The sequence below is a fragment of the Myotis brandtii genome, unplaced genomic scaffold (genome assembly GCF_000412655.1).
Source record: "Myotis brandtii unplaced genomic scaffold, ASM41265v1 scaffold18, whole genome shotgun sequence".
In the NCBI taxonomy this organism is placed as follows: Eukaryota; Metazoa; Chordata; class Mammalia; order Chiroptera; family Vespertilionidae; genus Myotis; species Myotis brandtii.
The window spans coordinates 13,336,225-13,352,304 of NW_005356674.1; the positions used below are offsets into that span (position 1 = coordinate 13,336,225).

General features: G+C 40.1%; 1 protein-coding gene across 8 annotated transcripts in view; it reads right to left on the reverse strand.

The window, feature by feature from the left end:
• The window catches only part of THRB (thyroid hormone receptor, beta), a 279,375-nt gene that overhangs the window by 43,683 nt on the left and 219,612 nt on the right, over positions 1-16,080 (reverse strand). For all 8 annotated transcript variants that reach the window (XM_005863655.2, XM_005863653.2, XM_005863652.2 and 5 more), the window contains one exon: positions 4,650-4,910. In XM_005863655.2, coding sequence (XP_005863717.1) covers positions 4,650-4,910 — 261 coding nt within the window. The remainder of the gene's footprint in view (positions 1-4,649; positions 4,911-16,080) is intronic.

Sequence of the window (16,080 nt, forward strand, 5' to 3'; positions counted from 1 at the left end):
GTGATGGTGAGGGTGAGGGTGAGGGTGAGGGAGAGAGTGAGGGGAGGGGGAGGGTGAGGGTGAGGGGGAGGGGGAGGGGTGGGGGAGTGGGGGGTAATGGGGCAATAAGGACACATATATAATACCTTAATCAATAAAGAAAAAAATGGTATGCCTAATATGATTCCAAGTTTGTAAAAAACAGATATGCACAGAAAAAAGACTAAAATGTAATAAAAATTTTAACCCTATTTGTCCTTGGAGGATGGAATTACAAACAATTTTTAAAAATTATTTTTATTAAACCATTAGAAAATTTTCATAATGAGAGAAAATAACTTGTTAGTGAAATTATTTTGACTATTTTTCTTGCCTTCTTTGGGATCTGAGACTCAATTACCTTCATAAAAAACACACAGCAGATCTACAGAGAAAATTCAGCGAAATCACTGGATTGCTGCTATTCTTTTGTCTGATGCAAGCAGTGAGGTGGGCCAAGCTTGCCTTGTTTCTCCCACCAGGTTCCAGTATTTCTGGCAGGTCCCTGGTTGACATCAAGGACAAGCATTGAAGTATGGAGGTCTGATTATTTATCTGGGCTTAGCAGGGCTGGCTAGATTCAGCTACAGGGGTGCCTGCATCTGCTAGAACCCATCCTGTGGGTCTTGGGGGACCCTGTGGTTTCCGGAGAAGAGTTCAGGAGGGTGTGAAAGGGCCAAGTGGAGAAGCCTTATACAGCATAAAAACTTAGAGGAGGATCAGGGCTCCAGGCAAAGAGAATCGGACTCTCAGAAGGGTTCAGTTCCAAGAGGGAGGTGTTACCAGGCAGAGTGATTCCATAGAACATCTAGTTGGCAATTAAAATAATAAGCCCGGACTAAAGGAAGGCCCAATCAAGAATTGACTCAGATGGCTCCCCAGGAGAGATGACTGGAAGAAAAATGCAAGTTTTCCAAAAGTCCACTAGGTGGCAGACCCTTTCCTATACTAAGAATTTAAGAATTGTAGTCTAAGGTTCTTCCTGATACTCAGGTTCCTGGGCCCCTTTCCAGAGCTTCCAATACAGGAGTCTGGGGTGGGGCTTGAAATTCTGCATTTCTAAGAAGCTCCAGGTGCTGCTAGTGCCACTGGTTGGTGAACGGTGAGCACCACCCAATACATCATCTCAGACTATGGAAACGGAGGCGATCAGCAGAAGGATGTGGTCCTCATGGCCAAGCTATCAGTTCAAATTGGGACAAAAACTCCAGGGAGGTGTAGTGTGGAGATAGAGGGTGGCTTGGGGGAAGGGAATGGATCACTTGCTTCTGGCTGGATATAGTGTCTGGTACTAAAGCAGATTTGAATTGCGGTCTTTGCAGCAGAATGAAAGGTCTTCAGAGATCTCATTCTAGTTCAATATGCTACCAATGAATTTCATTAGAATGACTGTAGCAGATAGGAGCACAGATATATGCAGATTAAAATGAAAGTAGAATTCAAACCAAAATGGAAAACAAAACATTAGATGCATCACACAAAAATAAACCTAAAGAGAAACATGAAGAACACTATAAAGCACAAATCAGTGATCCTCAAATTATTTTATTAAACTGATAAGAACAGATACTACACTTGATCTTAGCCAAAAGGCCGAGAAGCGATCCTCAAATTATTTTAAAAGAAGTATCCTGCTCATTACGGCTCAATACATGGTTCAACTACACAAGAATTTATGTAGCTCTGGCCCCACATGACTGACAGGCAGGTTTGACAATACCCAACTGGTCTATATCCTGTTCAGTGATGTGAATGTACTGCTCATGTGTTTGAATGTCAGTGGCAATGTCAAATTGTTATAAAGATTTTTAAAGCTTATTCTCAGTTTCTGCACTTGCATCAATAGAGTGGGGAAAGTCATCGTCTGCAGAAGGATCCTCGTCCACAAATCACACTTACAGGGGTACTGGTTTGGGAGTTGGGCTCGTTACATAACATTAAGCAGTCAACTTGTTTTTTTGGCTTCTGCACTGCAGATCCTTAATTTTTTGTATCCTTGAAGGCCATTTAGTTCTTATCAGTTCCATCTGGGGTCCCTGAAATGGGATTACTTAGATGTTCATTTAGCCCCACTGCTATTTCTTCATGCTGGGACATCAAGGACAATATCCCACACATGTAGGCACTGAATAAACAGTGGTGGGATGAATGAATGAAATTACAGCCCAGAACTGAGATATCAAGCATGCTTGGGGGCTAGAGATATCCAGGAAATAAACATCCAGTATAGACGGACATCAAAATAGAACTCTCCTCACAGTGACTATATAGAGGCAGGTGAGCAGGGCAGATGGAGAAGAACCAAGTTTAAAAAAAAAGAAGAGTGACTAATCGCATTGTTTCCTGGCCTCACTGGTAAATAGGTGTCCACTGTGAATGACTGGAATTCAGTTAATATGGTGCTTGGGCCATGACAACATAGCCTTCCTGGTGGCATTTTCATATTGAACCAAGGCATTGGCTCACATCCATGCCAAGGTGAACCCTGGTTAGTCTGGAAACTACAGGAGAATTAACCTTAGTTGCTTTCCTTTTAATACTAGAATCTTGAGGAAGTACTTTAATATTTACTTATAATGTCTTATTAAAGAATTCTCTGACTTCCAGCAGTAGAGAGCTGAACGAATGCAAAATCAACTCTAACCTCCCTGAAGTGTCTTGTCCCACCCCACACTCATTTGTCCTGCTTCCTGTCCCCTGTCCTTGCCAGGAACACGGTGTAGCCCGAGGAATTGATGTGATTTAATGATGCAGAACTAACAACAATGATTACAGTCATAATGATAGCTGCTATTTAGGGAGCACTATATGGGAGGTATTAGGCTAAGTGCTTAAAAACATGATCTTATTTAATTTTATCAAGAATCACATAAGTTTGCTCAAGAACAGAAATTTGGAAGGGCTAGTATTCTAGCCCAAATATGTCAGACTCAAAATGTGGTCTTAACCACTGTATTATATATACTTAGGGTCTTGGATCCAAATAAAGACTCTTTCCTTTTGCTTTTAAGGTGTATGAACAAATTGAAAAGTGTATGGTGCGGGGGACTCTACACATCCAAGGCCACTATTTCTCATAAATGATGGAGCAGAGATTGTCCCTATGATTGAATGAATAAATGAATGAATGAATGACTATGGCTACCAATTGTGAATAAATCAAAATTAGCCAGTGAAGTTTTTATATCACGAGAACACTACACTTTCTGTTGGCATTTCACTGTACACCAAGTACTGACATAGTTTTGATGCCAGCTCACAAAATTCAAAGTTACAATCTGGTTACAAATTCTAAGACTAAATCTCAATTATATTTCAAACAAATGTGTACATACACACAGACACACCTGTCCTATATCCTGACTCCTTTGAAAAAAACATATTTTGCTTTTTTTCTAAATATTGCTTTTAATTTCTCAAATCTCCTAAATAATACAGATAAGGGACAAACATAAATCTTCACAAAGAGAACATAAATAGTTTGGGCTATTCTCCAATCAGAGCTTATACAATTATTTTATTGTTATTTTAAGATATTATATTTTCATCTGAAAATCTGTACACTCAACCACCCAGGTCAACTGGTAGTTCCAAGGAGTGATTGAATTGTTTCCAGAAAAACTAAAGAACAACCATTTTTCGTTTAGAGGGGTAAATAAAATCATGTGTTTCTGTCCCAGTTACAAGAGTTTGCAAAAGTCCTTCATGGCTCATACAGAGGAGTCTTTATAAACTTTCATTAACATATCTTGTATGTGATTGCCAAATATTCAAAGACCCAATTTAAAATTTTATCATGAGTCAAAATCCTTAAAGAAAAAATCAAAAGCCTTTTTTTTTTTAAAAAATGCTAAATTGAAAACGAATGGGAAGTTACATGAACTTGGACATTTAAAGACACAAATTGCTTTCTTGGACATTTAAAAACTAAGTTAAGAAGCAAAGATTTTGGGGAGCCCTAAGACAATAAAGCGATCAGCACAAAGACATCTGTCAGGGTTGAGGCGACCTGAGGTAAAGACCAGTTAAGTCGAATGCAATCAGGAACTTAGGCCAGTTTAACATATTTCTTACGAGGTGACCACCTCCTAAAACCATAATCTCGCCTTTCAGGATGATGACACAAGGATTTAATGAGTTAAAAACAACACCACCCACAACTTAAAACCTCTCTTTAGAATATGAATTGTCTATTTAGTTTAAAGGTAGCCTTGGAGATCCCATTAGCTGCTGGCGCAATTGGGAAGGAAACATACACACACACAGACACATGTCCACATTTCAAAGCAAGTACTTCTATAATGATAGCAATGTCTGTTTTTACTCAGATTTTTAAAATAGAATTAAAGCCAAAACTAACAACCTTTCTGCTAATTAGAGAAACGCAAACAACTCCCCAAGTGCCCCAACCCAACATGAAACTGAAATTAACTGCTTCCCTTTGGAACCCACTTATTTATTTATGTTTAAAAGAAGATTTGGGGATAAAGAAACTTCGTAACAGAATCGTTGGGGAAAACACATGGACAATAAACACTGGAATACATGAAGCCTAACCACACAGCTACAACAAAGCATTTTTTTGTGTCCTTGTTGAAATACTTGATCTGGTCTAGTAAAAATCTGCTTACCTTTACATTTCTTCTCTTCCGTTTGAAAGGTCTGGGCACTTGGGACACTCTGATCATTCACATCGTCATGGTCCAGATGGAATATGGAGCTAGTCCAAGTGGTCTGGATGAGATGTGGCGATGTTTGTTCATTTTTCAATGTGCTGTGCCTCTCCGAATGGCTCTTCCTATGGAGGCAGGCTTCAGACATTCCTACTAGCTTCCAGTCTTGTTCGTGGTCTGGACAGTGCTTCGGTTTGTCCCAGGCTGGAAGGCCATTTTCTGGAGGGTTGAAAAATACATGATGATGAGCTGTTGGCATTGTCAAGGTTTGGTTGAGATGCACGGCTGGAAGGCAAGTTGTTTCTCAATTCCTTTGGGCTGATGGTGTTCACATGCATCTCCGTGTGACGGCAGTGATAAGATGCAGAATTTGTCAGCCTTGGGCATACAGCCACCATGGTTGAACTGCCAGTCGGACTAATCAACCCATTCCCCCTTATGTTTAGTTCTTCCCTGGGAAGGCTGTACTTTCGCCTGTCTCCCTTCCACGGCAATGTCCCAAGAGCAAGTTTACACCGATTTATGTCACTGCTTAGGTGACCATTTGAGGTCAGAAGGGTCAGGGATGGCCGTGAAGACATTTCAGATCCTTAGGACATAAAACATCCAGGACTCAGCCTTGTTTGACTTGGGCTTTATCGCAGGCTGACCTGAGGGGCACCCTGTTACTTAAGTGGGACATGTTCACGTGGCTACACTGAGTGACAACTTTGTTCTCCTTCTACCTCTAATGGCCTAAAAGAAGGAGGCTGGATCTTATACATGGTTTCAATGTAGTCTCAAATTGGCAATGAGATCTGATGAAGGACAGCAGGTGGTACTTTAGTTTGGGGTGAATTAAGAGTCTCAATGATAGATTGATAAGCCCTAAATCTCTTTGGTTGAGGTATAGAAAATTAATTATTGATGTATATTATGTTGTTGTTTTTCTATTCAATTGATATGGACTTGAAGATCAGCCCTCTAAAATATGGGGAATAATGGAAATTATATAATGAAAACTTTCTCACATTAACCTTCCCTAGTGGTGAATTTTATCCCCTTAATAAAGATATACTGTATATGGATATAAAGTAGAAAGTAAAAATGAGCAAGCTAATACACATTTGTATAGGCATACACATTAAAAAACATAATCCATCTAGTCATCCATATTTCCAAAAATTTTTAGGCTACTGCCTGTCAAAATGAGAAAAGATATTACATAAACACAGTTCTACTTTTAAAGCAATCACATACAGAGATTGAAAGACTATAATTTGTAAGTGAATGTTTTATGCTGAATTTACCAAAGGAATATAGATATCCATATTAGAAAGACAAGTCTATTCTGATCTGTGCATAGTACTGGGAATTTTCAAACATTTAAAATGTTGTTTAAATTATTTAACACAAGGGTTAAAAACAGTTTAGGTTTTCAAAAGCACCCTCTCTAAAGCTACTACATGTCTTCAGTTGATGTTTGTTGGTCAGGATGGTTTCTCTAAAAGTATAATCTACTCTCAGTCACTTTTGGAAATTACATTTACCCTTCAGGGTCTTCAGGTTACTATGTGAAAATCCTGGTACCCACACACTCCATTTCTATTCCAGAACAAGACCTTGAACAAACACAACAATAAAGTCATACACATGATTTCCTTGTCATAGTAAATGGAAATGCTGTGGCTCGAAATATCCTACCTTGTCCAGTAAGCAATAATCCCTTTAAAAAAGTCATACAATATGATAGCTTTTGGATGTAACATTTGCTCTTATTCAGAGAAGAGCCCTGAAAATGCACTCTACAGAGAGCTTCTAGGCATTGTAGAGGTCAGTGAAACAAACATGGGTCCTTTCTCCTTAGAGTTTATATGGCATTCTTCAATGCATGGTCTGGACTCAACCATGCCAACCACTGGTGCAATTACAGGCACTTATGCTCATGATCCATTAAAAGGAAACAGATTGAGATCTTGGGGGATTGTATTGCATTTCAGACTCAACATATCTATGTAGAATCCATTCAAATACCTATTATCCATAAGGGTTTGAGGTTTTCATGAGCTAAGTATACAGTTACTGAATGCAAGAGTTAATTCTGGGCCCAAAGAGATTCATTTTGTTTCTACAGACATGAAAAACCTCACCCATGCATGTTTCTGCGATGTCTACTTTATTTTCTGGGACTCTCTAAGTTCTCAGTAAATTGCATCTGGCTTAAGCAATGTTAAAAGTCATCATGCTACTTTGTAAAACCTCCAATATTTCATTTTTTCTACAGAAATTCTTAAAATTAGGTATTAGTATCTCTGCCTTAACAGAAATTAAGAAATACAGCCTAACTGGGTCGTCACTGCTCCCTAGTGATGGGGAGCTAGTGAACAGGCTTGGATTAGAGATGCTGAAAGGGACTCCACTCAAGGGGACAATTCCTCCTTAGAGTACAGCCTTTCCCCTGGGCCAGCAAGAGCGGGTTTTTTTCTAAGCAAGGGAGGCTGTATTAGGGATGAGGTAGGGGATAGGATTGCCTTCCATTTTCCTAAGAAAAGAGGCTGAGATGGTTTGGGAAAAGGGTTTTATTCGTGGGAGGCATTTACGGGCTCATAATTATTGTCTGTAATTACATTCATGATAATGATGTTAGTTGCTTAATTGGCAGGTTATTGGTTGGGGACACTGCTGGGAAACCTGGGGACTGAGAAGTTCTGGTTGGGTCCTGGGAAAACTACAGGGATTTATTTAAGAAACATTCTTGATTTTCATCCTCCCCAAAACAGGAGGGGTGTGTGTGTGTGTGTGTGTGTGTGTGTGTGTGTGTGCATATACAATTCCTATACATTCCCAAGGAGGGAGAAGGCCCTATTACACCAGACTCCTTAAATCCTGCCTATTGGGTATGCTATCATTGGGTTGACTATAAGTTACCTCCACATACCTTTGCTTGGTAATAATGGTTTCCAGGAATTTTCTGTTATTTCTATGTCTAATGGCTATATCCTCTGGTTCCCCCCCAAATCAAACCAATGAGATATATTTTTAGAGGAATTAAAATATCAAAGGTTAAGTCAGTGATTTTCAAACTTTGGTGAGAATCAGAATCACCCGTGGCGCTATGAAAGACCACGGAGACCAGGCTTGTTGAAGTAGGATGGGGCCCGGGCATTGGTATATTTACTAAGTCCTCCAGAAGATTCTGATACAATAGAGTTTGAGATCCATGGGGGTAAGAAAAATCTAAGGTACGAAGACAAATTATTGGCAAGTTCTGGATAAGGCTGCAATGTCCTTCTCAGACTCTAATGTTTTACAGTCTTGGAGTAAATGTGTTATAATAAAAAATTCATCAATTGTTTTGAGATCATGTGAAGCATTAAAAGTCAGATGTTAATTGGATATTATCTTATAGAGTACAGGTATAGATGTAACCAAATTTCACTCAAAAATCTTGTTGTTTTGAGCATTATTAGACACACAATGTACACAGTAGTAGAAATACATTTTTTTTTTTAAAAAGGGGGGTATCTTGTTACTCAGGTGAAGTATAAATCCTTTGCTTCTTAATGGATCCCAGCTAACATCTGGCTTTTAATACTTCATATTTTAGATACCAAGACACTTAACCAGTCATGATGCAAATTAATAAATAAATAAAATCAAAGAAAATAACAAGGTGGGGAGATGTGAACTATTACTGAAATAACTTCTACATATTGGCCCCTGTGTCTCGGGGAGTTTAGATGGGAATGACTGCATTTGCACTAGATGGCCATAATTCTAGTGGCTTTGAATGACATAATACTGCTCCAAAGGGTTCTTTTGCGAAGGAGAAATAAGCATAAATCTCACCAGCATAACTACCTACAGCCTATCTCTGGAAATTTCATTAACGATGATAGAAAATAAATCTGTCCATCAAAAAGGGAGAATTATATGAAAATATTCAAGTATTTCAGGACACCAAAGCAAGCTGTCACCTTAGAAAAGCGCCAAGGCAGAGGAAGTAGGATTATGACAAAGGGTTCAGAAAGGGTCAGCTGAGTAGATAGGGATTTCAAGGCACTCATTCTAAGAGTGTTTACTTTGCATGAAAAGGCCATCAATAATAGGAGAATGTGTATATAAAATGCTTTGCAAATACAGGGAGTATGTAGAATTATCACTGTGTAGGACAGTGATGGCGAACCTTTTGAGCTCGGCGTGTCAGCATTTTGAAAAACCCTAACTTAACTCTGGTGCCGTGTCACATATAGAATTTTTTTGATATTTGCAACCATAGTAAAACAAAGACTTATATTTTTGATATCTATTTTATATATTTAAATGCCATTTAACAAAGAAAAATCAACCAAAAAAATGAGTTCGCGTGTCACCTCTGACACAGGTGTCATAGGTTCGCCATCACTGGTGTAGGATCAGGCTATTAAGTATGATGTCTCTAATTTCCATTTCAATTCTTTACCTCAACCCATACGTTTTAGCCTTGTTGAATTCTCAGACTATGTACATATCACCCTATTTTTAGCTGTGGAGTCATGTAGAACAGGAGACAAATTTTTGGCTGAGCATTTACTATGGACCAGGTAGTGAGCTAGACACTTATTCATCTTCGTGAACACCCCAGGAAGTACATAATGGTATACTGCTTGATTGACAAGGAACCTAAAATTCAGAGAAGCACTTCATCTGCTCTTTCATATTTTTCCTACTGGTTAACAGACTCGTCTCATTATTTGACTTAACTTGATGAGTGGCCATTGGCCTATTAATAGCTATCATTTGATTAGTACTTTGAAATTTCCTTGTTAAGTATGTTTATTGTCTTATTCAATTTTCCCAATTACTCATTTGTATTCACCACTGGTCTCTTAGCTTTCACTCTCAGCCACCAACAATCCATTGTCTGCAGAATAGCCCAAATGAGCTTTTAAAAATATACATTAGAGTATATTTCTCAGCTGCTTAAAATCTTTTAAAAAAATATATATTTTATTGATTTTTTTACAGAGAGGAAGGCAGAGGGATAGAGAGTTAGAAACATCGATGAGAGAGAAACATTGATCAGCTGCCTACTGCACACTCCCTACTGGGTATGTGCCTGCAACCCAGGTACATGCCCTTGACCGGAATCAAACCTGGGACCCTTGAGTCCGCAGGCCGATGCTCTATCCATTGAGCCAAACCGGTTAGGGCAGCTGCTTAAAATCTTTTAATGACTTCCCATCAACATTGGAATAAAGTCCCAAGACCAAAGGACTTATCCCTCCTGTCCTGCTGAGCCCCTTTTGGAGGCTCTGCCCTTTGGTCATCTGGGCTTCTAACCTGTGAAGCTGGTTCTACCACAGTGTCTTTGCAGAAGCTCTTCCCTGTGCCTGGGGTACCCTTTCCCAGTCCTTATATAACGGCCTCCTGTTGTACCAAAGCAGGATTCAGCCCTTCCTTCTCCTTTTACATGAGGGTTGCATTTTTCCCTTTTTGAGAACCTATCAGGATTGCATTTCTCAATGAAATTAATTGAAAATGAAAAACCTAACAGGTTGGACCCATGTTTGGGCCTAGAGGAGGCTGTGTTTTAGTGGAGGGAGGAGGGGGATGGAAGATCTGAGCCCCAGCTGAAGGGTCTAATCTTGGGAAAATCAATTCCTCTCTCTAAGCCTCAGTTTTTTGTTTTTTAAAAAAATATATTTTATTGATTTTTTACAGAGAGGAAGGGGAAGGGATAGAGAGTTAGAAACATCAATGAGAGAGAAACATCGATCAGCTGCTTCCTGCACACCCCAAACTGGGGATGTGCCCGCAACCAAGGTACATGCCCTTGACCAGAATCGAACCTGGGACCTTTCAGCCCGCAGGCTGACGCTCTATCCACTGAGCCAAACGGGTTAGGGCTAAGCCTCAGTTTTCTGACTTGTAAAAGCGCAATATAATATTGCTCATGAGATTTTAATAAGGATAAAGTGAAAGAATGTAAGTGAAAGTATTTAGTAATTAAGTGCTATTCAGGTATAGATAGAGCTGTAACTATCTGATCTATATTATGCACGTGGCCATATATTTCTCTTTCTAGCCCCAGGGGAAAATACTATTAATAAAATGATATGTTACTTTTATTAATAAAAAACTATGTTTAGTGGATATAGCTACCTTACCCTCACCACCAACAACACCATCAATGCCACTACCATCACCACTTGGTCCTAAACAGAATCTTTGTACAGATGAGGTTGATTTGGATGACCTCCCATCTCCTTTGACCCCCTTCCTAGCTCCTCTTTCCCTCCTCTCAAGTACTTGCTATTCTCACATTGTACTATGGGTGCTTAGTCCTCACTGTGGGCAGATCACCTACTCATCCATCTCTCCTTGACCTTAGGCACGTTACTTCACATCTCTGTACTTCACTTTCCTCATCCGTAAGATAAGAACATACTATTGTTGTGATGATTAAATAGGTTACTACATACAAACGTCTTGGAATAGTGCCTGCCTCATTAAGTGTTAACTCTTTATGTATGTACCCAATTGCCTCTTGCCTTTGCTCATCCTCCAAAGTCAAGTCTTCTTTAAACATGATTTTCAAAGAAAGGAGTCTGATAAGTGACTTCATACCACTATGTGAAGGCTGAGAACCTGGGAGGAGTCATCCCTCCCAGCAGAAGTCGTGTTTTAGAAAGGATGTCTGGAAAGCGTAGGGCCATGGCCCAAGGAATGAAATGTCTAAAATTGGATTCCTGCCTGCTGTGCAAGGCAGGTGCGAGAGGCATTTTGGTGAAGTGGGCATTTCCTTTAAGGCTGGCCTGACTATCTTCATACCTGGCTTGCTTATCAGCTTGATGGATCAGACAACATAATAATGAAAACAGGTTGGATTCCTACTCAACCTTCAAGGCCTCGCTTGTTGTTTAAGCTTTCTTAAAAGCATCCATCTACCTCCAAACTTCCATAACATTTTCCAAGTATCTTTCTTCCTCCATGTGCTACTTTTTACCTCATGACATAATAATTTACATTTATTTATAATTTCCTTATTTTTTTGGTAAAACAGTGTCTACCCGGCACAACATCCTAATTAATATTTATTGTCCCCTAATAATCTGGTAACTTTGCAAAGAGAGAACAACATCCTCATCACAGACTCTATGCCTCTTTTCTTACCTGAAAGCTAATGGTAAGTAACAAGAACTCATCACTACTAAAATCAGTGCAATGCAGATTTTCTACTATGAGTAGTATTATCTTCCCTTATTTGCTAGTGCAAATAAAAATGGTTTTGCTTTTTAGAGGCAGGATAGTAAGTATGATAGTGCTCTGCTAGTCAAGGTTCAAATTCTGGCTTTGCCACTTACTAGTTGTGTGACTTTGGGCTAACTATTCTCCCTCTTTGGGTTTCTCTCCTGAATATCTATGATACTTGTCTCTTTCTCTTCTGTAAGGCAAGGATGTACCATGTCCTGCCTGTATTGTGTCAATGGTATTGTGGACAAAAAAAAGGGGCCCCTGACAAGCTCAGGGAAGGCCTGCATGGCGGTCTTGCAAACTCAAGAGACCTCAAGTAACCACGAAAGATGGTCTGAAATTAAAAACCTTTAGTTAAAAAGCAGTTTATAGTGGGTAGTCATGTCCTAGGCAAGTATCTTCCTTGACAAAGATCTTTACTGAGCTTATTGTCTTTTTGCATCTAAGATAACATACTTGTGAAATGTCATGGTAACTTGTAACTTCCCTTTTTCCGGACCCCTCAGGGCACAACCAAATGGGCCTGCACACCAGGACAGAGCCCACAAATCCTCTCATTGATATTGAGTTAGTTGTTGACTGTTAACTATCCTGTAATCATCAAGTAAAAGAAGTATGTGTCTATCATTTTACTTTTCATCCAATCCCAGAGATTTCCCCCGCTTTGCTTTCCCCTGCCCCTCTAATCTATCACCAGTGGATTTCACATAACTCATTTATGTCTCCTCCTTTGACTGTAATGTATAAAACAAGATGAAAAACTGCCATTCTCCAGAGCATTATACCCAATATATTGGATAATATTGCTTCCCGGCAATTATCAACAGCTTGGCTCAAATAAACTCACAAAATTATTTACAGGTTTGAATGTTTTTTATGTTAACAGTATCCACACCTCCCCCCTCCCCCATTACTGGACTCCAATTAACTTAATCTGTCTCTCAATTCCCACAGCTATAGGCACTCACATAACAATGCCAAGAAATAGGTAGTGTCTGTCATTTTAACCAATGAGAAAATAAGGGTGGAGAGATGTTAACAGGTGATTCCCATGTTTCTATTTAGAGTGTGTTACAATATACCCTGGTACTGTAATTACTAGTTCACCTGTTTAGGTTTGTGAGATCCTTAATAGCTGGGACCATGGCTTGTTTAGCTATGTACCCCAGCATGTAGCATGGGGCCTGGTCCATTAATGAATGCTCACCGCCTTGAGTGGAATTTAATTAAACTTGGCAGCCCTCTGCATCTCTCTCCCTCTCCTTTGCAGCCCAGTGGGAAATAGGAATCAATATTTCTCCTCTTTGTGCTTGTTCTATGCTCCAGCTTCTCAGATAAGTGCCCTTGCTCATTACCTTCTCTTGGTCCCGTACTGTTTCCGCAAATCGTCTCTTTCTTCACTTCTCCTCTTCCCAAGTGCTATGTGCCTGCAACTATTTCAAGATCTGCAGCAGAGGTCCCTAAAGAAACTGGATGCTGTGGTTTGACAAGAAAATGCTACCCCTTTATTTAGGTTTTATTTGAAAATTTATGGATGGATGGATGGATGGAATACTGGGGAGCATGTAATGTGCTCGAACATTCCAATAGGAGTGTATACTTCTGGAGATTGACTCTGCTGCTTTACTTCAGAGACTTGATAAACCCAGATCTGCTGAGGCCCTTGGTCAGCCGTTGTCTGGTTACATGAACTGTGTCCTCAGAAATATTTTCTTGTAGGCACAGTCTTGCAAAATTAGCCTCTTTGTTCGGGTAGTCTGTTTTCCATTGCTATATGGTTTTGTCTTTCTTTTACTGGGCACCTGCCTATTAATTTTCCCTCTTGCTGAGACTGGCCTTCTCTGGCCCTGTGTGCAGCTGAATTTACATTTGCTATCGCGGAGGGTTTCTCTTGTTTCATTGGCAGCGTTTCTCAGTCCATTAAGTGAGTGAGATCTGGGCGCTGCTAAGAGAGAAACAAATCTTTTCCTTATCTGGCTGCTCCAACTTCTCCAGTTTTCCTGTCTATTCCATTAGGCAATCACCATCCAGATGAAAAACAATCATCAGAGCTATAGAAACCTCACATAATTATTCTGAAACTAGACACTACAATGATAATCTCTTGATAATAAGTTAAAACCATTAAAATTTTTTTTGACAAGTGTGCATTTAGAACCTTTCTTTAAAGTTTAGTGTGAAACACAGTGAAAAGATCATGGTGGAAATGCCACTTGGAATTTCACTGCATGAAAACATGGCGGTGACCACGTTCATGGGCAACACCTTATAATTATTTAACCACATCCGAATGCGTTGGCGGCTGGAACACTGACCAGAGCCCCAAAGACTGGGCGAGCGCTCTCCGGAGGGCACAATGGACTCCTCCCCCAGGAATGGGCACTTGGTTTTCCATAATTCATACCGATTTGATCAGAGAAGCCTCAGGTCGGATGACTCAAACTTGGAGGTAATTACTCTAAAGGCCAGGGTGATTCCATTTAGGATATTAGAAAAGCTACAGCTGTTGCAGAAACATTCCTATTAAAGAGCCACAAATGCACATAAAAGGGAACAGATGTTTGCTGCCAGGATTAGATTTCTCCTGCATGAAAGTTCAGATCATAATATTTATTCCTGTTGCCAATCTGAACCCACATTTTTGAAAAACACACACACACACAAAACAACAAAAACCAAAACAAAACCCAAAACAAAACATGAGGTAGCCTATAAGAGCGACCCCATTTTATGTTCCCAAGCTTGAAATACCCCTTCCAAAAGTAGCAAATGCATGGGAATCTTTTCTAACTTTGGAAACCAGACTGGGGCATAATTTGTGGATAAAGAATACACTTTGAGATGGACAATTTCTGAAATGGAAAGACACAGTGTGACTCTTCGGTGAGCAGGTCAATGTTATACATCACAATCTAAAGCAGCGGTTCTCAACCTGTGGGTCGCGACCCCTTTGGGGGTCGAACGACCCTTTCACAGGGGTCGCCTAAGACCGTCCTGCATATCAGATATTTACATTACGATTCATAACAGTAGCAAAATTACTGTTATGAAGTAGAAACGAAAATAATTTTATGGTTGGGTCACAACATGAGGAACTGTATTTAAAGGGCCAGAAGGTTGAGAACCACCGCAGGGAGTCTCCTTACTTGGCAGCAAAGCACACATATTCTTTCCGTCACACCCAGGGATTAACAACATGGAAAAAATATACGCTGGTGTCAAAGTCTACAGATTCCCCTTCACTACCATTTTCCATTGATATATTTTTGTGCATATAAGTAACTATGAAGAATTCATTTAGGCAGGACACACTTCAATCTGGAAAGGTTTGCTTTTTCCTTTCATTCAGGAACAGAAATGCTGCCACCGCATGGGCACCTCCTCACTCTGCCCTGCAGCAGGTAAGCTTTGAGATAGGCCAGGACTCCTTGGGAAAAGGAGCTTCCGGGCTTTTTTTCAGGCCCTTAGGATATTGCTAAATCCATCAAACCCACCTTCATGAAGTGGGCCCTAGTGGTATGACAGCCCCTGGAGGGTATGTTCCCCTGGAGGGTTTGGCTTAGCAGCACCTGTACCTCAGAGTTTCTGTCCCAGTAGCAGAAATTGTGGAGGATTAAATTGTTTCCCACCTGCCTGTCTTGTGGAAGAGAATTTAGCATTGCAGGAGGGTCACACTGCTTGGTGCCATCTATTCTATGATGTTTTTACAGTTCAGGAGAATCAAGAGAAGTAAGTGGGATTTCTATTGTCCTTTTCATACCTTTTTTTTTTTTTAACTTTTCAATTACTTAAAATAGAGCTGATGAGCCTGGGGCTGGAGAGGGGTGACTGGCAATGGTTCCCCAAAGGCCTGCCTCTCTCCAACCTGCTTGCCCCCATCGAGGGCCAGGTGTGCCGCCTTGTGCCCTCCATCCTCAAATGGCTCATGAGTTTCCAAGCCCTGGTTACTGGAAGTGTAGCTGAGAATCTGCAGCATTTGTATCACCTGGGAGCTTGTTAGAAATGCGGGATTCTGGCCACAGAATTGATGAGTCAGAATCTGCAATTTAATAAGATTGTCGTGTGATTCACGTGCACATTGATGTTTGAGGCACTGTGCTACGGACACAGTCTCCATTTAAAGTAGATAGAATTTGTTAAACATGTGGGTTACCCAATTTAAAATATTTACTAT